Source organism: Chelonoidis abingdonii, chromosome 20 (genome assembly GCF_003597395.2).
Source record: "Chelonoidis abingdonii isolate Lonesome George chromosome 20, CheloAbing_2.0, whole genome shotgun sequence".
NCBI classification, from domain to species: domain Eukaryota; kingdom Metazoa; phylum Chordata; order Testudines; family Testudinidae; genus Chelonoidis; species Chelonoidis abingdonii.
The window spans coordinates 18,792,500-18,817,077 of record NC_133788.1 but is presented as its reverse complement, the minus strand read 5'-3'; the positions used below and the strand labels follow the sequence as shown (position 1 = coordinate 18,817,077).

The window sequence follows — 24,578 nt, the reverse complement described above, 5'->3', positions numbered from 1 at the left end:
CATCCCAATTTTTACATTTGCTGTCTGGTCACTCTGTTAAAAGGGAGATCCCAGTGCACTGTGTGACCAGGGTGAGTGCATTTGCCAATATCATTGCTCCAGAAACAGAAGCAACTGCAGTGCTGCCTCCCAATCCCATCCCAAACATTAGGCGTCTTGCACTGTGTCACATGTATGGCCCCCCAGACTTCCAGAGCCCAAGACCCTTCTTCATCAGCATAGGAGGAGAGCACATGCTTTTTGCTGCTGTTACGAAGCAACTCCTTGAAAAGTTGGCAGAGAGAGAACTGTCACATCAGCAGCTTTCCAGCTGCCCCTGGCTTTCACCATGCTCCTGGGCCTCAAAAATCCCCAACTTTCCACCGCTCGTCTCCAAAGATGAGAGAGAGAGACAGAAAAGTTAGGAGTGAGATGGGTAAGGAAGGGAAGCAGAGACCAAATACCATGCAAGTTGCAAAACAGGTCAAGTGGAATGGACACTGCAAGGGCTTGAGGGTCTCATTTGCCTCACGTGATTCAAGAGGTTGCTCTTGCTACGAAAATACCTCATTTATTACCCCCAGAGATGACTGCCAGGACCACACCATCACTTAAAAATCTACTGGCCCTTTTCCACACAATCACCGAATGCCCCGCTGCACCACAGAGCCCAGGCAGGAAACATAGCAGAAAGTCAATGCTGCTTTAAGCAGCTTTGCCCCTAGCCGTGAACTCCCTGACTGCCCTGGGAGGGTCAGATTCTAACTGTAGTCCGGGAAGCCTGTAGTGAGGCTACAGGAATGAAGTAGGAGACTCCTTCTATGCATCTAGCTCTCCAGGGATGGGTTCTGGCTTTCTCACGGGTCTCTTCGCCCTGCTCCTTTCCCACACTGCATCCCCTCCTGTCTGGTGGGTAGGGGAAGGAAGAGCAGTAGAGAACGCCAATCCCCTACACCAAGACCTTGTGCTATAGAAGTCATGGATTTCTTGGCCTGATTTGTTCCCCTTAATACTTTTTAAAAGAAAGCAAAACACGCAATGGGTGTAACCCACTGGTCAATGTTTGCTATGCATCTCCTTTTGTTTAGGATCCACAGAGGACATGGCTCTGTTACAGCCCCTAGCTACAAAACATGGCTTTTTAGCTCATGCTGTGAAGACTCCTATGTTTAGCTCTGGATGTCCCCAGTTCAAGTTCTGCTGTGTCCACCAGAACGACAGCCAACACAAAAGCACATACTGGCCTAAGGGAACTACCCACAGGCCTGAACTGAAACCCCAGAACCAACACCTCTGAACTTAGGGATCTCAGCTAGCTCCCTACTGCCTCCCTCCTCCTCTGTAGGGGCAGAATAAAGTCCCAGATCCCAACACCTCCAGGCTTGGGGAATGTTCACACACTGTGTCTCAGGTGCATTCTTACCCCACACCCAATGAGAAGGGACAGTCTAGTCTTTTGGGTACAGTATTGATTGTTCTACCTCTCCATCCCTGCAAAACTCTCCCATGGTCTAGGAATGGATTTTAAAGGCACATCCCTATTTTCCTCCCCAAATTTTGCAGTATTGGCAGATGTGCAGAAGCTCCCGCTTTGTAAGGACTGTCGCTCTCACTAGAGCTTAGTGGTGAAGAATTAACGTTGTTTTTATCTTCACAGAACATAGGCATCCTCCATGGAAAGGATCAAGAAAGATGAACAGTCATAACGTTCTTCCTTATCCCTGGGGGAGTCCAGCACCTTCTGTTAAAATACTGTCTTTTTTATCTCAATTGCCATCAAGTTACCTGCAGATCGATGTTCTTTGGGGAGGCCTGCGGATAGCAAAAAACAGTGTGTGCATTGCTTTGGGGAGTTGAATATCGGGTGGGGGGTGCAAAACCCACAAGAAAAGCTTGGCACGGGAATAGTACGGCCCCAGCTAAATTCTTCCCTGTGCCACTCTACAGATGAAATGTAACAAAAACAGTAAGAGCAAGAAAAATAAGCAAGCAGCACAATTCTATAGCCCTTGCAAGCTTTAGAGCTGACGTGCTAGTGAATTATGTGCTCTGATAATGAAGCAGCCTTTGCTTAGCTAAGTTTGTGCTATGCACGTTTTATCTCTACATGATATTCACAAATTGTTTTCAAATGAGCTGTTAGAATAAGCGTCCTTTGTTTGTTTATTTATTCTTTTACAGTTCAATCCCTTTTACTAGGCAGCAGTTACTGACGTGGAGCCAAAACTTCTGATGTTCATACAAACTTTAACTGGCGTTTAATTGCGTGGTTGGTTGGTTATGCAGCAAAATGGTGAGCGAGAGAGACAGAGACAGATTCATTCCTCTAAGGCGGGACATCCCAGCCTTTAAGGCAGCTGCACTAGTTTAAAAGTTTGGCGGTATCAACCAGTGACCCCAGCATCTACTCAGCTGTGCGTGGCCTAACCCAAAAGGATACTTGTTTGGAAGATGGGGGATAGGCGCAGTGCAAGCTCCTTTTGGGGACTGGAGAGTACATACGTTAAAATGGGAGGCGCACACTTGCAGCACCCAGCATCCAGTAGTATCTTATTGGGGAAGTAGAAAAGAGGAACCTTGCGCACCAGTCACAAAAGCCTGAAGCAGCAGCATTAGTAGAAGAACCAGTAGTTTGGAGACACTGCTGTGAGGGTTGGCTGTCCTTTGCCTACTCGCTCCTGATGTCAAGAAGCTGCATGTGTCTCTCTGCCAGGGACTCCAGATGATGGTTTGGTCTGGATCGGATCATGAAGTGGCTTCTATACCTCCCTCCATTCTTAATGACTTTTTTTACCCAGTAAGAGGCGTGATCTAACCTTCCTTTTCAGGGCAGTGTGGGTCACCTCAGTGAAGCTGCTTACCTGCTCTTGAGCAAAGATGTCCTACTTTTCTAAGCCCCTGCAGTGGCATGGTGACCAGGAAGGTATAGTACACTTAGGGAGTGCCGTTACCTCTCGCTCCCTCTGAGAAGATTGAATGGAAGCAAAAGACCTTAATCCTGCAGATGAAGTCTAACCCTGACTGCATGATGTTCTGGTAACGACACATTTTTCTTTGCAGTTTTGGAAGGAACTAATTTGTTCACCAAGCACCTGAGCCAAAGCCCACTGAAAATAATGGGAGTCTTACACCATTGACTCCACTGAGGTTTGGATTAGGCCCTACCAACATTAGAGGTTGGTTCACAAGACAGCCCAGTTGCCATTAAACATTTAAATCAGTCTTTGCATTTGGGTAAAATGTTCAAAAGCACCTAAGTGATTTAGGGGCACAAGTGCCATTTTCAAAAGGATTCTCACTAGATTTAGGAGCCTAAAGTGCCAGATTTTCAAATGGATTTAGGCCAGATGGGTACCTAATGGGGTCTTCAAAAGCACCTATGCAGGAAAAGCACCCAACTCCCATTGATGGGAAAATCTGGCCCCACGTGCCTTTTGAAAAATAAAACTTAGGCCCTTGTGAAAATTTTACACTTTGTCTTTATTGTCCAAAAGACAAACTAATGGTGAGTAGAGACTTGAAGAACTAAATTCTTCTTTAAAATGATTTTTCCTTATTCTTCTATTCCCGCCTCCCCCCTTTGTGACAAATATTTCCCATATCAACATAAAACATCTTTTAAAATGTTTTCCAGGGGTAAGTTAATACAAATTTGGTCATGTCAACTATTTCTTTAAGCTTTTTTTTTTATGGCATTTCCTTTTTGATAGATTCTTGCTTTCAGAAAATACTTTGAAGAGATCAAAGACTTTTTCAACAGGGTCCCATTTTCCCAGTGAATCCTAACCCTCCAGTCCCTTCTTTCTCTTATCACCCACGCCACTCCGCTATGACGCTCTGTATACAAAGTAAGAGCAGTTAGCTTTGAAGTGCTGGATTAGCCCATGCCAGATCCTTGCCTCAGAATAACAAACAATACAGGTTCAACAGGAGTTCTCATCAGTAGTTCATTTTTCAGCCCCAAATTCACTGTCACTAACACAATCAACATTGAACTCACAGTCTACGGACAGATAGGAGAGATTTATCTGGTGGCAGGACTATGACCCACTGATGAGGGGGTCAGACAGTTAGGGGATTTTTCTAGTTTGGCAAAGGGAGGTTATATTTAAATTTTTCTGGCTAACTCATCTAAGTTTTAAATAAAACATTGTTTCTCACATGCTTGAGAACTTGGTTAACTATGCAGTTACTTTAATGATCTAGTATCATTTTCTCTTCTTGCCCCATAGCAAATTAAAACCTAGACAAATTTCTTGCAAGAAGATGTTTTACCTCCAGTTTGATTTTCCTCCATGAAAGCTGAAATGCTTACAGCATTCCTTTATCGAGGTCCAAACCATAACAGAGGATGGCTGAGCTAAAATTAGATTAAGTTTACTGAAGCATAAATAGCAAAGTACAAAGGTAACAAAGAAACTGCACAAGAATGAGGGAAGTTAACAGCTCCGTGCTGGTTCCTAATGATTTTAACTTTCTCCTTGGTAGAACTCCATTAGTGTTACACCCTCTGTAGGAGCCATTAGAAGGATCTGGTCCATAGTGTTGACTACTCTGACTGCTTACAGTATTTGATTTAGTTCCTCAACATGGATTGGATCCTCATGGGTCTAGCGTTGGAGGATCTGTAGCTTCCGTGCCCTTCAAGGCAAAGGCAAACACCACAGTCCAGGTACTGGAGACCTGCTCTGCTAGGGATTATTAGCATGAGAACAAGAAGAAGTCCGGTGGCACCTTAAAGACTAACAGATTTATTTGGACATAAGCTTTTGTGGATAAAAAACACCTCACTTCTTCAGATGCATTCAGCCCCAAATTCACTGTCACTAACGCAGGCGACATTGAACTCACAGTCTATGGACAGAAGAAGTGAGGTTTTTTACCCACGAAAGCTTATGCCCAAATAAATCTTCTAGTCTTTAAGGTGCCACCGGACTCCTTGTTGTTTTTATGGATACAGACTAACAGTGAACTGAAAATGCTTTGGTAACACATTTAACTATTAATGTCCCAAATCATTAATAGAAAATAAAGGGAGACTTAAAAAAAAATACTGTCCTTCATTTTCCTGACTTGTTCCAAGTTCAAGAAACTGTATGTTCCCTGCCGGAGATGTTGACATCTCTAGCAACAGAGCCAGAAGTGAATGGATCCTGCTTTGGTTCCCACTGATTGCACTGTGAGCAAGAGCTTATCTACAAAGGGTATTTGCAGAACCCTGAATTTACGGCTCGGAAGGTCAAACGTTCTTTGAATTACTAATTTAGTTCCAAAGTTCTAAATGGATGGTTCCCATTCCATACCTGATCTGGTTTGCCTTTTTGAAATGTAAAGCTTTGGGCTGAACTTTTCAAAACTGCCCAAAGTGATTCTAGGGACACAATTCCCTTTCATTTTAATGGGAACTGGGCATCCATATCTCCTAGCTGAAAATCTTAACCTGGCAGGGCTTGTCTACACAAGACGAAATTTCACCAGCTTAATCTAAGGTGTGAATTTAAACCAATTTAGTTAAACTGGTGCAAACCCTTATGACCTTAAACCAGGGGAATTTCAGTTTACCTTAAGTTGATTGTGAACATGTTTAAACTAAACTGAAATAAGCCACTCTTAAACCAAAATCTAAAAATCACAGAGCTTTGCAAATTTTCCGTGTACCTTGGGTGAAAGTTGTTCTGTGCACTATGTTGTAAGAAGGTTCTTAGAGGAGCTTAAAACAACAGCCATCAATCTACATGCAGTTTAAGAGTTGTTACAGTAAAGACTGGGGCTGACTCTGTATCCATGTATACACGGTGTTTTCCTGTGAACCCCACTCCATGGTTACAAACCCACTATCATCATCATCATCTGGATGTTCATCACTGTAGAGAAATTGACATATTAATTTAGAGTCAGGTGTCCACAGGAAGGGGGTCAGCTGCTCTGTGGATTGGCATTCCCTGCTGTTTATCAATAAACCCATTATAACACTGCCTATGGAGTGATGATGCGCCCATTCACTTGGGTCATGGAATGGTACCGGGTAGGAACCGTAAAGATCGGTACCTCAGGGTGATAAAAAGCCAGACAGCTCTGGAAAAGGGTGAAAGGGGAGAAGAAATCTGAAACCAATGGGACTACTCACATGAGTAAAGACCACTTGACTGAATGAGGGTTTGGAGGGTCAAGCCCACTGGAGAATTGAGACAGAAACTGATTTAAGCCACAAAGATAGCTACAACTGCAGGACTTGCCTAATTCGGGACAGAGCACGGGATACAAAAGAAAAGCAGCTTATAATAAAGTTGTACAATTTGCTTTGGGTATAAATTGCTCCATCATATTAAATTTGTGACTATTACATGCCATAAATACAAACGAAGAGCGTGTAAGTACCCTAAGTGAGGAGTGTATTAATCTGCAGCACACTTAAAAAATGTGCATACGATGATACTACTGGAGAGCAAGTACATATAAGAAAGAGGAAAACGCGCGTGCACACACACACACACACACCCGTTTATTTTCAAGGCAACTATGGTTCTGGGATTATCCTTCTGTCTGGAAAAGTGCTTTTATCTTTCTGAAAAATTGTATCGATGCATCTCAACATCTAAAGCTATCACTTAGGTTATAACACACACAAGAATAGGCCATAATGCTGCAAAAAGAACTATGTCGGCAGATCTCTCCACATCCCTTTTCACTTCCCTGGGTCTCCGTGCAAGTCCAGTGTTCCACTTAGATGCTCCTCTTTGCAGGATCAGGACTGAAGTGAAAGCCATTGAAGGCAGTAGGGTTGTAGGTATGTAAGGGCAGCATTTGACCCACCCTGCAGTCAATCACACTAATTTTACATTGAATAAAATGCAAATCTTGATTATTTTTTTTTTTTGCATTAAAAAAGGATAATGAATTTTACTTTAAATTTCTGCCATTTCTTTAGGCCTAATCCTGCATTTGTGCACACCCAAAACGCCTGGAATTGCAGGGCTGGCTTCTCAATTGTTGTGTTATGTTTAATGCCTTAAAGGAACACTACAAATTAAGTAGAAGAACAAACCTTTAAAAAAAAAAGAAAAAAAAAAAAAAAAAAGACATGACAAAGGATTTGATTTGCATACCCTGCGTTGCAAACAGGACATGAAAAGTTGTGGTATTTTATATACAAAGAAGGCAAATGGTTTTGCACAAAGTTCAGGAAACTTTGCTAACAAAACTTTTTATCTTTTGATGATCCTTTTAATATAAAATAATCTTTTCTTCCCCTCCCACAATGAAAGAGTCAAACATTAAAAAGATAGTGAGTGCATTTTAAAGATGTTTCCACTTTATAAATCAAGCTTTCTTGGCAACAACATCATTCCTATTTCAGTACTGAGCTTGCTGTGTTCTCCAAACGTCTCCTACAGATCAGTCCTAAGAGGGAGTAATAATCCCCCAAAGTAATTCTTAGTCCGAAATTCCTGGTAATTTATAGTTGACTTGGTCTGTGGAATTATACAGATTGACAACATATGAAATAAACACACTCCTCTTGAGTTATCGGTGTCTGGATTATAATTAGAAAAAGTCTATTTTACACGAGCATCCTAGAACTAGATCACCCATTGATCTTATTTTTTTACCTGCTTTTTAAATAACTGGTCATTAAAGTTACATTTGCAATTTAGAATTTAAAACAGACTCCTTTTTTTTCTTTTTTGCCTTTTGAAATTAAATAATTAGACATTTAAGTGACCTGATCCTTCAGTTGAGTGCATGTGCGTGCATCCCTGTGCCTGTTTAGAACCCCACCTCTCTTTGTGCGCACACACACACAGTGGCTGTTGAAGGATCAGGACCATATTTTGTGTCTGCACTCAACTGTTTCTATATTACTTGCAGACACAGAATGAGAGCCTGGTAGGAGGCCTCTTGAAACAACAGGCTCTGTATCATCTTTTTAAAATTGGATCATTGGGGGTGGGTGGGTTTATTATTACTATGCATTTAAACAGTTTGGGTGAAATATGATTTTCAATAAGAATTGAACCGAAGTCTGCTCTTGTGCTGCTGGATGGTTCTGCACACTGATCAGTTTTGAAATGTGCGTCTGAATCAGACTGATTGTCATGTGGCTTAACTTGGTTGTTTAGTTGTTGTAAGACTAGTTCTTTTATTAACTGTTAGGGGTATTTTTATTTTCAGCGCTGGTAGAGGAATCTCTTACTGAAGAACAGGCACAAGCACTGGTAGAGGAATCTCTCTCACACACAATCCCCCCCACACACACACACGCTCACCCCTACCTCCCTGCTAACATGCCTCATCCTTGACATGTAGAGATCACCTTTAGAAACCAATGCATCAATGGGTGTGTTACACTTCGGTGCATTAGATAGATGTCAAGTAACGTGGCCCATTCAGTCCTTGGCCTCAGTGCTGAGAATTAAAGTTGTAATTTGGGCTGAAGTGGATTGTAACTCTCCACTCAGAACAGAAGTGAAACTACCCACTTATTTCATATGGTTTGTTAATGAATCCCTACTGACTTAGGCCCTGGTTCAGGCGGAGGGCCAAATTCTCTGCTGGCATAAATTGGCAGGGTTCCAGTGACTCTGATGGAGCTGCACTCATTTTCACCAGCAGAGAATTTGGCCCTGGTCTTCTAGAAGCGAAAGGCTCCAGATCCCAGGGACAATTACCAGAGCCACCCTGTCCCCTCTGAGCAGCTGTGAAGCATGAATATGATTTCACTGGGAGTTTTAAGCCCCCAAAGAATGCAGGACTGGGTCCTGGCCATATGGATTTGTTTAAACAATCTAAGTTAAGACTGACACGGAGATAACCTACACATTTGGGATGTTTAGTTTCTAGAATTTGGTAAAATTTCTCTCTCAGTTTACAGACCCAGTATTTGCAGTCCAGATCCTTCAGCCGTTTCTAATGTGAGTAGCAACTCCATTGAAATTAATAGGAGTCTGAATGTGAATAAAGGCTTCAAGATCCAGCCCTAAGATTTAAATAGCAAATTACAATCCCGTGGGGGATCTTATCTACATAAGAACTGCAGGATCGGGTCATAGAGCTGACCCACTGTACATGTCTCAGCTTCTTGATTTACAAACACAGTTTCACCTCGTCTCCCTGGTGGGATAGGTTCTGTTAGTGCGTCTTTCAACACTGCCAATAGAGACAGAGCAGCACTTTTTGGGGCGGGAGTTGGGGGGGGCAGAGGAGATATGGGGAGGAGTGGGCAACCCTTTAAGTGCTTCAAGAGCAAGAATGCAGAAAGGCTGCCTATAAGGAAGTATTCAGTGCACATTTCCTTACTGGTTGAGAGCAGGACACTATTACCCTGCAAAGCCGCAAATATGCCACATTGTAGCAGAGTTCTGGAGTTTGGATCTCACAGCCAGATTTAGCCCTGCTAAACCATGGACCTGATCTAGCATCCACTAAAGTCAAGAGAAAGTCTCCCATTGACTTCAGTGGGCTCTGGATCAGGGCTCATAGAAGAAACATTACCACTATAAGGCATTTTTTTTCGGGTGATTTCAGACTATTTCTGTTGCTCTTTTTTACACCTTTATGATTCTCTAATGTGCTGCTGTACTAAATCAACAGTTGCCTATAGAAGGGTTGTACTAAAGAAAATTAAAGGGGTTTTAAAAACATCTCTATGGTAATCCTTCACAAAAACCTGACCCAATTCCCCAGATGTCAAGGGCAACCTTTCCATTGACATCACGGGGCATCGTACCTTAGTGGAACAGTTTGTTAGATTAAGGCCTTGCAGCCCATCACACATTCACTGCTGTGAGATTCCATTAGGACAACACAATGGGAACCACCTTCCTCCAATCCCACTGACCCACTGAGCGTTGAGGGTGTTCAGCACTGCACAGGACTAAGCCCTCTCTAACCGTTATGAAGATGATGGTAGCTAAAATACAACATTAATAGAGCTTATGGACACGTGAATAGCATTTAATGCAAAGGAATGGCAAGCAATCTAAAGCGGCCCCAAGCTAAATCACACCTGGTCAGTCCCCACACACAGGCCTGTCGCTAGAGGGGTGTGGGGCCCAGGGCAGAAGTGACAGATTTGTCTCTTCTGGGACAGACCATGCTGGCCAATCACACCGCACCCCAAAGCACGGGGCCCACAGCAGTCACTCCAGTTCACCATAGCCAAGGGACAGCTCTGCCCCCACACACAAAATGGGAGCTTCAACTCTATACTCAACAAAGGTTTGATACCAGCGGTTTATAATAAGGTCTCAGTTTGCAAAGGTTTTATTACTTCCACAAGCGTACCACAGAACATTATTGCTATTCTATACAGAGTAGGTAATCTCTCGCTCATGAAGGAATTACTGTCACGTATAGAACTGACATCACTATGGTCCTGAAGGTCTTAGAAACACAAATAATCATAGGAAATTTCAGCATAGAGAATTAAAATTAAACTAGAGACTTATCAAGTGACCAGAGTATATCGTCCAAGACAATATACTGTACTTGCTTTTCTTATATTGTGTGCTCACTTCTGACCATATTCAGCAAAGTATCAACGCAGGTACATAACTTTCAGTATGTAAGTAATCCTATAAAAGTCCTAGTTTCTTAAAATTCAATCATTTGCAGTAGGCCTCTCCCCTTAGAAAGATTCCACTGTGGGCAAATTGTGACTTTGAACATAGGAGAGAGACTTTCAGGGTGTGAAATGCATTTTCACCAACCTGCCTGCTTTAGTTATTATCATTTCGGTGCCAGCTTCATGAAACTTCTTCCATAGCTCCTTCTCATGGAGATAGACTTTGATGTTTTCTATTGTCTAAAAAGAATCAAAACAACAAAAACAAAACCACCATCATCAAAAGTGCCCTCCATCTGTGATTTCTTCCCTCAAAGCAAAGCTGCGAGCTGATGTTCTTTGGAAAAGAAAGGCAAACCCAGGACTGACTGCACTGGGCGCAGGAGCAAGCCCTGAAGATTCCACTGCCTATTGCTAAAAAATGGAGAGAAACAAACTGAACCAACTTTAATTGCAGAATGCTTCACATCCAGCGAGGATATTACAGCCAAATAGATTTTTAAACAAACAACAAAGACTTCTGAGTTCAGAGAGTTGTTGATATTATCAAATATAACTGTGTATCAGTAAGTAAAGCTCCACCTTTTAAGATGAGGGTCAGGTAAAAACAAAAGGAAAAAAAAAATCCAACCTTTTATCTGTCTGCTCAGTTCAAGGTGAGAAAAATACTTGTCCTCAAAAAATAAAATTAAAAGCTCTAGGATGTTCTGGTAATGTAAGGGGGGAAAGCAGCAGCAAAAGGTGGAGTTCTGTAGGAAAATGCTTACCTGTTCAGTGCATATTTTAAATTAGCTGATAAAAAGCCAGCAATTGACAGGGTGGCAACTTACTCTTATATGAGCTGAATGCAAAACCTTCAGGTCAAAAGGAATCAACTTTTTTCCCCGTTATTCAGAATAGACAGTTTTAAAATTAGGACAAAAAGTGTTACATGGATTGTTCTTTGCACCACCATCCCACCAGCCTAGCAATTATTTAATAGATCGTGATTTTTATAACAAGATTGCTAATAAATGACATGATGGGTATACATAATTATATTATTCTCCTGCAGTGTCATTGGCTCTGTCATTGCACGCTATGAGCCTCAGTCTGATCCAGCAAATACTTACACAATTAACAATACTCAGGGCGTCTATACATGAAAATTAATCCAGAATAAAGGAAAGTGTGACTGGAAAACAGATTAACTATTCCAGTTAACTCCATGTGTGGAATCCATTTCCAAAGTGGATTGAGAATTTAGAATAAGGGACTAACTCCACCTATAGACACTCTTCTTCCAGAATAAAATCAGGAATTAGCTATTCTGGAATAACTCCCCATATATACAAACTCTCATACGATCAGTCCCATGTAAAAACACTTTGGATAATCCAGTTTTATCTGTGGTTAGATTATTTTTGCATTACTCCTACATTGCTTTATTCAGTATTTCCTTGAAAGTAGAGATTACAGAGCTACAGATAAAAAAAGTGCTTGTCATCTTTAAAGTGTTTTACAAATATTAATTTTCCAAGTAATGAACTGTAAAAGGAGATTCTAATACAATTAAAGATAAATGCATCCACCAGAAAAATAATGCATATATAATGTAAGAACAGAATAATTGTGTTGCTGAAACATCTTTCCAGTATCATCTTTATATTAATTTTTATTTCAAATTTTTAAAGTTAGTTTTTCTCCCAAAAACTGACTAAAAATAATCTAGCCCAACATGCTAAAACTTGCAGTTCAAACCAGCTGCAAACCAAATATTATAACTTCTTTGTTTATTTTGTTTTGCCATTGACTTTCAGTGGAAGCAGGATCCGGCCCAGAATGCAAGAAAAAATTAAGGTAGAGTATGTGTTATTCAGGTTAGTCGAAGCCTTGTGAATAGCAAGAAAAACTGAAAGCAAAACCGCCTGGACTTGAAAATGTTTTGCCATGTTCAGTTACAAATACTGGGACAGAGCCTGCTCCTAAGGTAATCAATAGCAAAACTCCCACTGATTTCAGGTGGAGCACAATGGCCCCAGTAGATGAAACTCATTTTTATTATATAGACATACATACTTCCAGTGAACATAATTTCTCAGTAGAGAACTCCTGACCTGTTTAATCAGCTGCCTACATAAGAAGTTTGGAATAGGTGTGTAGGTACATATATATAATATAGACAAGATAGGGTTGGGTGTTTGTTCCCTTTTAAGGAAGGTGATGAACATGAGAACAGAGTTCATGGAAATCATTTGATAGTGAGGTTGAAGTAACAAGAACTCAAATGGGGCAAGAGGAGGCACCTCATGTTAAGTCAAAGGGAGCTTTTATCCCTTGATTTGAATGGGAGCAGGATCAAACCTTAGATGTTCATATCCTTTCTTGGAATCCCATGGTTATTTGCTAACCCCACTAAGCTTCAGTCGTTGGTGTGTGAAATCTAAAGGCCAGAAAACTAGGAGGGAATCATCTGTGCATCTGAGACACACTCACTTTTTCAGCTCTTAGCAAACCCACTTCTGTACTGGGCTCGTGCTGTGAAGGAGACACTGAGCATCTTGAGAGGTTTCTATTTTTTCTATAGAAATTTGAGTTTTCTATAATCTATTACTAATTGTCAGCATTTCACTTTTCATGGTTCTATTTTCCCTTCCCAACACCTGGCTGGAGATCAGAGAGTGGAAGAAAAACAGAGGAAAATTGAGCTAAAAAGCCTCAAGGCATAATTACTATTACTTGACGCATTTATGATTACACAGTATAGGGTGTTTTTTTAAATAGCTTAAAACAGCAAATACAAACTACATCCTTTTACATTTCTGCTTCCTTTTCCCCCCTCCTCACCCCCTTGACAGGTTATAATTCTGATATGGGAAAGTTGTCAAAAAGCACACTAAATACCCCTAGCCAATCAGAAGGCGTGACTGAATGCAATCTAATTTACAGTCAGACCTTTTTGGCATAAGGAGCTTAATTGTATTTAATTAAGGTATACAAATCTCAGGATGCATAACATGTTTGGAGTGGGGTTACAAAAAAAGGTACAGGGGGACTCAATCTGGCACATGAAATCAGCCAGGTCATAATTATGTTTCTGTAGCAATGCAGATGAATAAGGTCCATGGGTCAAAAAGGTATGAGCTAAATCTAGACAAAAAATTAAAGACCCGCCAAAGGAAACCCCATTGCTGAGAACTCTGGATAAGCGGGATGGTTTTGATACACTCTTGATCTTGAATTTTCATTGCAACCAGCAACTGCAGTTTTGGGTAGACTGTGCAAAGACAGGCTCTCCGGAGTGGCAGGCTTTAAACATGTCCTTCCAAAGAAAACCAGAGCAGGCGGGGAACGCTTGCAAGTTAAAAGGGGAGCAAAAAAAACCAAACCAAGCTGGAGAAAAATGGAAACATTTTTAAATCCCGCCATCTGTGGCAGTGACAGTAAATTCTTTCTGTTATGGCTTCTTTCACATAAAGCGCTTGTAGAGCGCTCCGGTAAGAGCCCTGGGAGTTTAGAGCAAAGAATTTCAGAAAAACTCAATCCCCAGGTGCAAGAAGATATCGGGGAAAGCAGGGGGTGTGTCGCCTTGGGGATTATGAGCTACTTGGGATGCTGGTGCTAGCGGGGGTGGGGGACAGGGAAGTGGAAAGGGAGCCCGGCACGCAGGGGAGGGATGCAATTCACAGCGGGAAGAAGCTGGTTGTGTAAACGGTGCGTACCTGCTCCGGATCCTGGCCCTGCGGACTGCTCAGCGGAGTGCTGCTGACTCCTGCCACGCCGAGAACCGGGGAACCCACGGTGGATTCTGCATGACCAGGTGCCTGGGCCGCTGGAAACTCTTCTTCCGTTTCAGACAGGCCTTTCTCCTGGAGCATTTCCTTTTCGACAGGGACACACGTGGTTAGTGCCAAGCCGGCTTGAATTGGAGATAAGCGAACGGGCTCCGTGTAAACGGCACCAGGCCCGTTTCCAACCCCGCTGTCTGAATGCGCAACATAAGCGGCTCTGCCTAGCAGGTCAGACCTGTCCTTTGACCCCCCCCCCAGCCGTCCCCCTACCCCCAAATACTAGGCCCGGGTGCGGCCGGTTTGCCAGATTGAAATCTCCTGAAAATCAGCCGCCTGGGTGTCAAGTCAAGGGCAAAGCTCATGTGCAGCTGGAAAACGACACGTGGCCGCAGCTTTGTCCCAGACCCACAAACATCCCCATAGCCCCGCTTGTGCGCAGAGCGGCCGGTCGCTGCGTTATAGCGCCGACTCCGCTGTCGTTCTCGATTACTCTGAGGGACATTTTCTAACCTGCGCTTGTGTCTCCCGAGCAGGGGAAACGGCCCTGTTCCCTGCAGCTCAGGCAGGACTTTAAGAACCAGCCGAACTCCGCTCTGATTCCCACTGCCACTGGGGCGGTTCCCTGCTTCTGAGCCCCATCTTGCTAATTCTTTCCCTGATCTGGATTATAAACAGCCAGGGCCTGGGGTTCCCAGTCTGGTAAGAGCCTAAGAACTCTCGGCTGAATTCTATTTCTCCGCATGGGGGGTGGGGTGACCAAACACCAGCGCACCCAGAGTGACTCTCCCAGTTCGGTGGGATTTAGCGGTTACAGACAGAGGGGGCTGTATCCCGCCCATCACCCACCTTTGAAACAGGGCTGAGTTTTGCCTGAGGAATCGGCCCAGGCCCTGACCAGACCCCGCAATAGCAGCTGCGCTGCCGCCTGCTTGTTCTGCTCGGACGGGACAATGGAGTATAGTTTACTGGGGAAATATCGGTCCTTTTACCTTCGCTTTTTATTTTTAACCTTAAAAGGATCAACACCTGGATATTGAAATGTTCAACTGATGGCTCCAAAACGCAAATGTTTCCCTTGTCTCAGCCCTGTTGGTACGATCAGCAATGGTCTAGCTGCGGGTGGAACACGTTGTATACAAAATAAGGGATTTCGTTCCCACGTGTCGTTTAAACAAAACACAGACATCAAAAGCCACAACAGTTGCATTTGCTTTTCTTCAGCAAATACAGAAGTCACTGGTCAGTTACATTTACTTTGTAGGAAAGATTCCACTAAGTATCAAGGCTAAATCTTGGTCCCAATTAAGCACGTGGGATCCGGACTTGATCCTTGACGTTTTCTCTCTGTCTCTTAACAAAAGGCCATTATAGATTGACAAAAACTTTCACTTACATAGCTACAGCGAACATATTGCGTTGTCGTCTTTCGGCTCTCCTCTCGTTTTAGATACTTCCCCCCCCCCAAAAAAAATCAATCTTGTTGGATTTATTTGTTACGCGGAAATTCTTTGCAATATTCGGCTTCATTTTCAATTGGTTTGGAAAACACCTCGAAGGGGGTTTGCTGGTTCGTTTTATTTTGCTCTGGGATCTGGGCAGCTGCTGCACAGGTTCTAGTCCTGAGAGCCTGCTTCAGTGCAATATTACCCACTTGTCTCCTGTCTCCAGTCAGGTTTTTAACCTTGGTAATAATGCTAAAACAAAAAGTTGCCCTGTGTAAACATTCTAAGTGCAAGCTCACTAAGATAAAAGGAGACCTCTCTTCAACTTGGACAGAGACTGGGAAAAGCCCATAAAGATAAGAGCTGACAGCTCCACTGAGGCTGCTGCGCATCAAGCCGGACTTTTACTGCGCAAATGTACTTTTCATTTACAGTATTATACTAAGCACAGCAAGCAAACAGCGTGTTTACACCTAGGTCTTGTCAATAGCGTGCAGCAGGGGCATAGGCACCGATGCTTGCCTGAAATGGTACCTGATTGTTAAATGAATCCTGCGTGGTGCTTTTGGGGGAGTAACCTTAGCTCTTTGGGATGACTTTGTTTAACTAGGAGATGAGAATTAACAAATGTTTAAAGATTTCTGCTACTTGCTTCTGCCAAGCGGTTGTAGGATTCGCAAACCCCCAGTAACTCAGCGGTCTGGTGAGTGAGTATTTTGAACAGCACAGTTTGATCCTATTAGGATTTGCAGTTACAGTTGCATGGAGAGCAGGGGTCCATGCAGCTTGGAATCGCGTTTTAGAGATTCACAAGGTTTGTGGGTAATATTTCCGTAGATCCAAAGGGTATATTTAAAATGTACCTTGTGTAGCCTATTGGTACAGGGTAATATCACTATATTGGTTATTAAAATAGACAATTTATAGATCAGGCACCTCTTGGAGCAAGCCAGTTCCTTAAACTTAACGTCTGTAATTAAACAAACAAGATGCGAGCTCGCATTTTAAATAGTTTGGTCTCGACTTTCGAAAGCAATCAAAGCAAACCAGTTCCATAGCCAGTCTAGCCCTTGCATTGATCACTGAAACTTTCCCCCAACTGAACGATTTCCAATTTCCCATTGCTGTCTTGGCTCTCGGTTTCGCCCGTGGGAAATAAATCTGATCCATTTATTTATTGTTACCAGTAACAGCATCAAGCTAGTCTTCATCTGCTCTGTTTTATGCCTCATCAATCTGCAAACGTTTAACACCGTCCCATTGATTTCAAGTGCTGAGAGACAAACTTATATCACGAAGTAGGAATTCGCAGGAAAGTAGAAACTTGTACGAATGACAGCGAAACGGCTGCTATTTTCGTAGGCAAGGAATTCTGCGATTTTTAACTTCGAAAATTAGCGCTTTGTCGACAACCTGTTTACCGCTTTTTGGAGCGCAAGACGAGACTGGAAGCAGCGCTCTATGAACCCGGGGATGCCGCTCAAGGAAAAGAGTTGTATCTAGATAGTTGCGGGGAAGGGGAGAAAGCAGCCAGGCCAGGTTCAATCAATGCGCACTACAAACCCAAACGCGCATACCAGACAGCCCCGGATACCTAGTTACTTCCTGCCCCTCTGTCAATGAGAAGCTCCCCACGGACATATACTAAGAGGGGAAAGGGCATTTTCTCACCCCAGAACCAGCTTCTAAGCCGCTATTAATTCGATATGTAGGGATCTGTCTCCAGTGAGTTGCGCTACGTTTGTATTAAAACAACATAGGCTCATTTTTCTATTCCAGTGGGGCTGGGGCTGTTTCCCAAATTCCAGCCTGACTTCCCCTCCTCCCCACGGTAGGCAAAAGTACCGGTCCCTCTGTCTCCATCCAACAAATCACCTGGGAATATGTCAAAGCTCTCAGCGCATCAGGAGCGCAGGCTCGCAACAAACGCCACTGGTGCGTCCGGACAGCCACACATCTGCCCTACTTGTCTTATGCAGGGGGCTTGAACCTGCTTTGGGTACCCCCTACCCCGCCAGCACTGACTGAATTTACACCACCACGCCGCAGATTGCGGGTCCTGCGTGCACACACAAACACAGGCCGTGCGGCCAAACAACGCTTTGTACCCGTGCCAGCGAGCCCTGTCCCCTGGCCATGAAAAAGCTCCCAGCGCTATTAAAAAGCGTCTTCACTAGCAGCCGTAGCAAGCGGCGCATTGCAAACGCTGTGGGGGAAACCGGGGGTCATCAGACCCCTGCTGGTGCCAGGACTTTAGTCCCCTCCACAACTCTATTTCTCGGGGTAATTGGGTATTTTTCCCCCCTGTGCAGAGCTGGTTAGAGGCAAACAATCACCTGATTACTATTCGTTAGAACAGCACACACGCGTCGTGTCAGCTCCAAGAGACACCAGACCTCAGGCCGCCCCTAGGACCAGAATCTGCGCCTAAAACAATCCTCGGGGCTTTTCTCTTGTCACTTACCAGTGAGCACGCACAGCTAGAGATGGGGGTGGGTGGGGGGACAATTCGAAGTAACTGAGACCCCATCGCCCCAGGCGGCTCCATAGAAACCCTGCTCGCTAGGTTTTTAATCACGCCGGCCAACCCAACAGCCCCCGCCCCCCAATTAACCTGTTCAGCAATTTTTATTCCTTTCCGCAGAGAAAAAAATCCACCCAGGGGCCGCCTTGGAAGGGCCCAGGGAGCTCATCTGCAGCCAGGGCCAAGCTCTAAGGGTGCAAGCGCCCCAGAGAGGCCAGTGTGCAGCGGGGAAAGCGGCGCAAAGAGCCGGCTCCCAGCTCTGGCTCTGAGGGGCCCTAGCCTCGCAGCGCCGGGCCCGAGCTCACGGGAGCCCCCCGGGGGGCAGGGGAAGCGCAGCCGGCCGGGCACGAAAGGGTGCAAAGGGGAGTTCGGTGTTTAAAGGAGGTCCAAGAGGAGAAGACCCTCCCCCTCCCCTGGGCTGGCCGAGATGGTTTTAACAGGGTCCCCCCGCTGCGGCTGCCCTGGGATCGCTTACAAACAACCTGCGCGCAAGGCCCCTGCTACTACCCCCACCCCGGGGCTTAGGCAAACCGCCTCTCCCTGCTGCACAGAAGGGCCTGGAGCAGCTGCTGGGGGCGGGGGATTTGAACACCTCCTGGGTGTCCGGCTGCTCCCTGGGCCCGGCCCAGCTGGGATCTTTGCAGGGAAAGTCCGGGGCACTTACACTGATCGCCGGGGGGGCAGGAGGCTCAGGCTGCGGCTGGGGAAGGGGGATCTTCACACTTCGCCTTAATTTGGCGGCTGCTGCCTTAAAAGCATCCAAAGGAGGGGTGCATCTTGCAGCCCCCAGGGCTCGGTTCGGGCTTCGCTTCGCTTCGGCTACTCAGGGGAGCTCGGGCTCACTGGCCGCTGCCGGCGGGACCGTCCCCATTCCACGGATTCACTTGCCCTTGATCTTCTCGAAAAAAATGTTCCATCAAGATCCAGTTTGGGGCCTTTCGCCTCCCTCCCTCTCCCTTCCCCTGCGGTGCTGACGTTGCTGCTGTCAATCAGCCCTGAAGAGCTCAACTCCTGGCTGTTCCTGCGGGGCGATATCCCAAACCACTGCCCCCACCCCCTGCCTCGCCTCCCCCGCCCAGCAGCCACCCTGTCCAGGGCATTCCGCAGTCGGCCGGCACAGGGCCCTGCCACCACTGCTCGGAGCCTGCCCCCGAGCTGGTGGGGATGGGGCTCTAGGCCTGTCCTGGTTTAGATTAGTGCCTCTGGGAAACCCCTGGAGCGGGATGCAAACAGCCCAGGCCACCAACCAGCACACGCTGCAGGCGGCTGAGCAGCCGGATGGGCCTTCAGCCCCATGCACAGGGGCAAGAGGAACAGGACGAGTTTAAATGGGGGGAGGCGGGGGGCGAGCTGAGCCTCTCACTCCCTTCCAGGCACAAGTCCAGCAACCCCTAAAACATCCAGACCCGCTCCCCTCCTCCCATCCCTCCCAACAGTCAACAAGTGGCTCTGGGGCTTAAATCAACGTGTATTTCCAGCTCGCTCCTGCAGATCACCCCTAGGCCAGGCTGCACTTTTCTTTCTTATGATTGACCCCCCCCCCCGGCCCGAATTCCAGTCTGACCCCAAACGGGCCCCATGGCCTTGACCCTGAGCTCTAGGTCTAGTGAGACTCTCACTCACATTTTCCAGGCATAGCTGGTACAGATCGGGTTGGCCTGGGAGATTCATGCCGCTCGCCAAAGATCCCTCACTTCCTCGCATTGTCCAGGGCAGTGAGCTCCCCTGCAAAGAGACTCTGGCTTCATGGCCTTTTAACGCGGGGCCAGCGGAAGCCTCAGCGTGATGAAACCAAGCGGAGCTGCGCCTGCCTCAGTGGGCAACTTTCTCAAGACACCCACTCAGCCCCCGGGCAGAGCCCAGGCTGAAATGAAACCCAAAGCCAGGGGGGCGCCTAGAGGGCTGGAGATGGGTCGCTGGCACATGGTGGGGGTGGATTGCACAGAAGGCTGGAGGGGGATTTTTAATTATTTAAAAAAGAGGTACCCGTTTAAACTAGGCCTGGCTGCAAAAAGTAAATCGACCCTTTGAATTTCACAGTCCCTGTCTCAGAATTGTTTCTCAAGGAGGGAACCGATTTCCTAGACACAAATAAAACCAAACCCAATTCATGTCGGCATCCGCTCACTGGATCGATGTGTTCCTTAGCATTAGTGCAGCCCTCCCGTGCCCAGAGCTCCTCGGTAGCCCGTCTGTTTCCAGCGCACTACTCTGTGTTCCCCTAATTCAGGGGCAGGCAACCTGCGGCACACGAGCAGACTTTCAGTGGCACTCACACTGCCCGCGCCCTGGCCACTAGTCCAGGGGGCTCTGCATTTTAATTTAATTTTAAAGGAAGCTTCTTAAACATTTTTAAAAATCCATTTACTTTACATACAATAGTTTATATATTATAGACTTACAGAAAGAGACCTTCTGAAAACGTTAACATGTATGACTGGCACGGGAAACCTTAAATCAGAGTGAATAAATGAAGAATCTGCGCACCACTTCTGAAAGGTTGCCCGCCCCTGCCCTAATTATTGGGGCGCTTGGAGAGAATTGGGGTTTCCGAGGGAGGACTAGCCCTCCCTTGACTGAAAGCTGGATTTCCCAGTCCCACGCAGGAATAGGACCCCTCCCCCGCTGGTGAAGAGCAAGAGAGCCCTCCCCATGTTGCAAAAACGTGAAATATGGGTGGTTAGAGAGTGGTGTGGGTTTATTTTAATATAATGGTCGACTCAATCTGGGATTAAAGGGTCAATCTGAAAATTACAGTGGTTAAGGGAGCTCTGTGATTTACTGCATGTGCTGGCAAACTCACAAAATTAATCTCCTCCCCCCCCTTTGCAATAAAACGGTGATTTTATGCTACTAACAAACACGGTTGCAGGTTGATACGTAATATTTAAATATCCAAAATGGGCCTAGACAGGTTGTCATAAGCAACAGCAGACCTCGTGGGCTGCACTCAAAGTTTACAATCGTTTAACGGGGGCGACACTTGGGTACTTGAAACAAGAATGACAAACATGCCCAAGGAAGCATTTTTGATTTTTTTCCTTTTTTAAAAAAAAAAGGCAAATGAAACGCGAATTTATAAATTTAGGGGCACAAAGGTTAATGCCAAAAGCTTTTTAAAAAATGGAAATGTGGCTTGTGATTCCAGTCTGAACAATGACAGGGTTCTTTAGTGCCAAGGGCCATATATCAGGACACAAAGGAAACTATTCAGTTCGTGCCAAACGTCATTAAACGGCCCAGCATCGCGACTGGAATAAATACCGATGGGGAGAGGCGGTGGAATGGCCTCTGCGGACGGATATGGGTCCGTTGCGAATGTTCGCAACTTCAAAGGCTCCTGGGTGCCAGGAACGTTCGATTCCTGTCCTCGGGACACAGAGCGAGACCCAGGCATGCGACTGCGAGCTGAGTTCAGCTCTAACGGCTGCAGGGACAAAAGGGTCTTTTCCCTTTCAACCCGACCCGGGGGAAGCTATTTACAGCGAGATTCACACTCCAGGTTCCTTCCTCACAACCCATTTCTCCCCCCTCCCCCCGGTTCTCGTTTTAAATAATGTAAATAGCCAGCTCAGAATGTCTTGCAGGCTGGATTGGGCTCTCCAGTTAGTTCAGTACTTTGATATTACTCCCAGAAAGTCGGCTACCACCCAACCGCTACCACCCAAAGGTACAGCCTAGCTTTCCGGCGCTCCCCTCTGCCTAAAAATTAAAATGTGGAGCCCTGACTTCTTAATTTATCCTCACGCGATCAGAGTTGAGGAGCAATCTTTAAGCAGAAGCCCCCTTTGAAAAATCAATGAGAGCTCCGTCTGCAGATCGGTGGCACAGTAAACCCTCCACCATATATTCGCAACAGAGCATAAGAATTTGCGTATTTGAACTCATTGAGCCAAATTTCTGAAGTCTACGGCGTGAAAGGAGAGATTAAAACATTTAAAAATAGTAATTTCGACAATCGTTGATTTTTCATCCAAATTGGTATTCCCGCCTTCCACACACACAGACACTCGCCAGAATATGTTATAATAATCACATGATTTGAATCATTATTTTTAACACGACATGGGCCACAGTTGTGCATTCGGCCCCGGATATCCCAGAAAGGAAGGGGAAGGATTTAGATGAGAAAAAGAAAGTAATGTTGAATACATTCTCGTACAAAAAATCCTGTTCTAATTTTATGAGCTGAGCAGGATAATGTGGCAAAAAAACAAAAAAAAACAAAAATCCCGCACGTCTATGAAGCGAAGGGAAAACTCCACGCGGGTTCTGATAGACTATTACATCCCGCCCCCCTCCGCAATCCAGCGGCCTGTCTACCATTCATCTACCTTCTCAGCAGAGTTCAGAAAAGAGAATAAATTATTTAAAAAGCAAAACGTGCCTGAAACCAAGCCCCAAATCCTTCCCTTGCAAGTGTGTATGTGGGGTGGGGAGTCGGGTGCGGGGAAAGAAGAAAAGGAGAAAATATCGATCTAGTGGCAAGTAATACAGCGGCTAGAGGAGCGATTATTTATTTTGAAAGAAAAATAATACATGAAAGGAGGGGGGGTAAGGAACGGATATATTCCAATTTTAGAAGGGGGGGAGAAAATCCCATCTTCGGGGCTTTATCCCAACGGCAGCTGGATTATAATAATAAAACCCAAGAGTTTTCTAACGCCTTGTCTGTGACTGAAAGCCCAGGCTGCGGGTTAATCAGGGACTTGCATAGGTTTTAATTCGAGGACGTCGCATCAGTCAAATCCCACACACCGGATTTCACTGTGCTGCTGGATGGTTAAAAAAAAAAAAAAAAAACGTGCAAACATCACTATGAATTTTCTCTGGCAAATTACTTCTTAATTGTTTATTTTTATTTTCTGACAACTAACACTTCACCTAGCTTCCCCCCCGCCCCCCCAAAAAAACAACCTGGAAAAGTTTGCTCTTTGTTTTCCATCACAAATTAAATCTAACGGAGAAGAAGAGAGAGTTCCGAAGAATACGTTAGTATATATTTATAGATGGCCTCTTTGACTCTGGTTTGTTTTTTAGATAGCTGAGGTTTACGGTTTAATTAAAATTAATGCATCTTCTGAGTTTGTAAAACAAAACCAAAATCTACACCCCGAAGTATTTATAAATTGATCGGTTAACGGTATATTATATACATACACACACACACACACACACACACGCAATAGACATATGCATATTTACCCAGATGCACAATACACGAGATATACATACAAAATCATGTGTATATTATGTGCACAGATAATATATTTGTAAATATGTCATATGTTTGTGTCTATCTATATATAACATACACACAACCCCACATCAGATCCTTTTAGACACAACTGTGAGATCCCATTCTAGTGTTGTAAGCACATGCAGAATGCATGCAACAACGATGTAAATTCGTATTAAATTCGCGACAAACACAATGCATTTATCATTTCATTCTGTTCATATTGAATTATTTGGTTAAAAAAAACAAACACAACACATACACCTCCGCATCCTCTCAGTGTCCGTTCCTTCATCAGTAAAGTAAATTGCTGCAGAATAAAGAAGAAGAATTCTCTTACCAGTCGCGTTTGCTTGTCCTAGCTGGACTCCAAGTTCTCCCTTTTTTTTCTCCCCCCCCAAAAATCTTAATTTGCAAAATGGACTTTATGCCTGAGTACTCAGGGTTTTAAAAAGACAGTGTCATAAAATTACCGATTCTTTATGGGGCAAGATTTTTATCAGGGTTTTCTTGAAAGTGAATTTAAACCCAAACTCACTCCCACCGTCACGTGGTGCAGAAATTGGGAACAGGAGCAGAATAAAAACTAAACTGGGGTCAACCTCTTAATGAACCATTTTCCCACTCCAAAAAAAAAAAAAAAAAAAAATGGCCAGGGCAGGCCAATGTGATGTTAACCAAGGCATAAGAAGAAGCATTCCCATGTCTGGGAAGAATTCCCGGAAGACAACGCAGAAAACCAATTGGAATGGAAGATGAACCCTCTCTGCTTTATTACCTGTGAATAACAGAGAGAGGGCGAAATGCAGAAGAGAATAAGGCTTAACTAGGAATCGGGGAGCGAACAGGTGATAGTTATACAGCTCAAGCGAAGAGGCTGGGGCATAGTTGGTACCACAGAGACGCAAAAAATCTAAAAAGTAAAAACCCTGGCAACCCAGCTCCCTGAAGCAGAGCAAACACGTGGGCCGCTTTCTGTAATTTACACGCGAACTTTACGCCAACACAATAATTACCCGCCACTTCGAGCTCTCAGTAGGGCAAGTTGCAGATATTTTGG

The 24,578-nt window shown here is 44.8% G+C and overlaps 1 protein-coding gene across 2 annotated transcripts in view; it reads right to left on the bottom strand.

Annotated features, from left to right (window-relative positions):
- Nucleotides 1-24,061, bottom strand: part of TBX4 (T-box transcription factor 4) — a 63,695-nt gene extending 39,634 nt beyond the window's left edge. The window contains exons 1-3 of one of the 2 annotated variants that reach the window (XM_032779313.2): nt 23,859-24,061; nt 14,245-14,403; nt 10,689-10,783 (exon numbers count right to left, since the gene is read on the bottom strand). In XM_032779313.2, the coding sequence (XP_032635204.1) occupies nt 10,689-10,783; nt 14,245-14,400 (251 nt within the window). In that variant the 5' untranslated portion in view covers nt 14,401-14,403; nt 23,859-24,061. Of the gene's footprint in view, nt 1-10,688; nt 10,784-14,244; nt 14,404-18,943; nt 19,224-23,858 lie in introns of those variants that run through there. The other variant, XM_032779311.2, reaches the window with a different exon arrangement.
- Nucleotides 24,062-24,578: the final 517 nt, after the last annotated feature.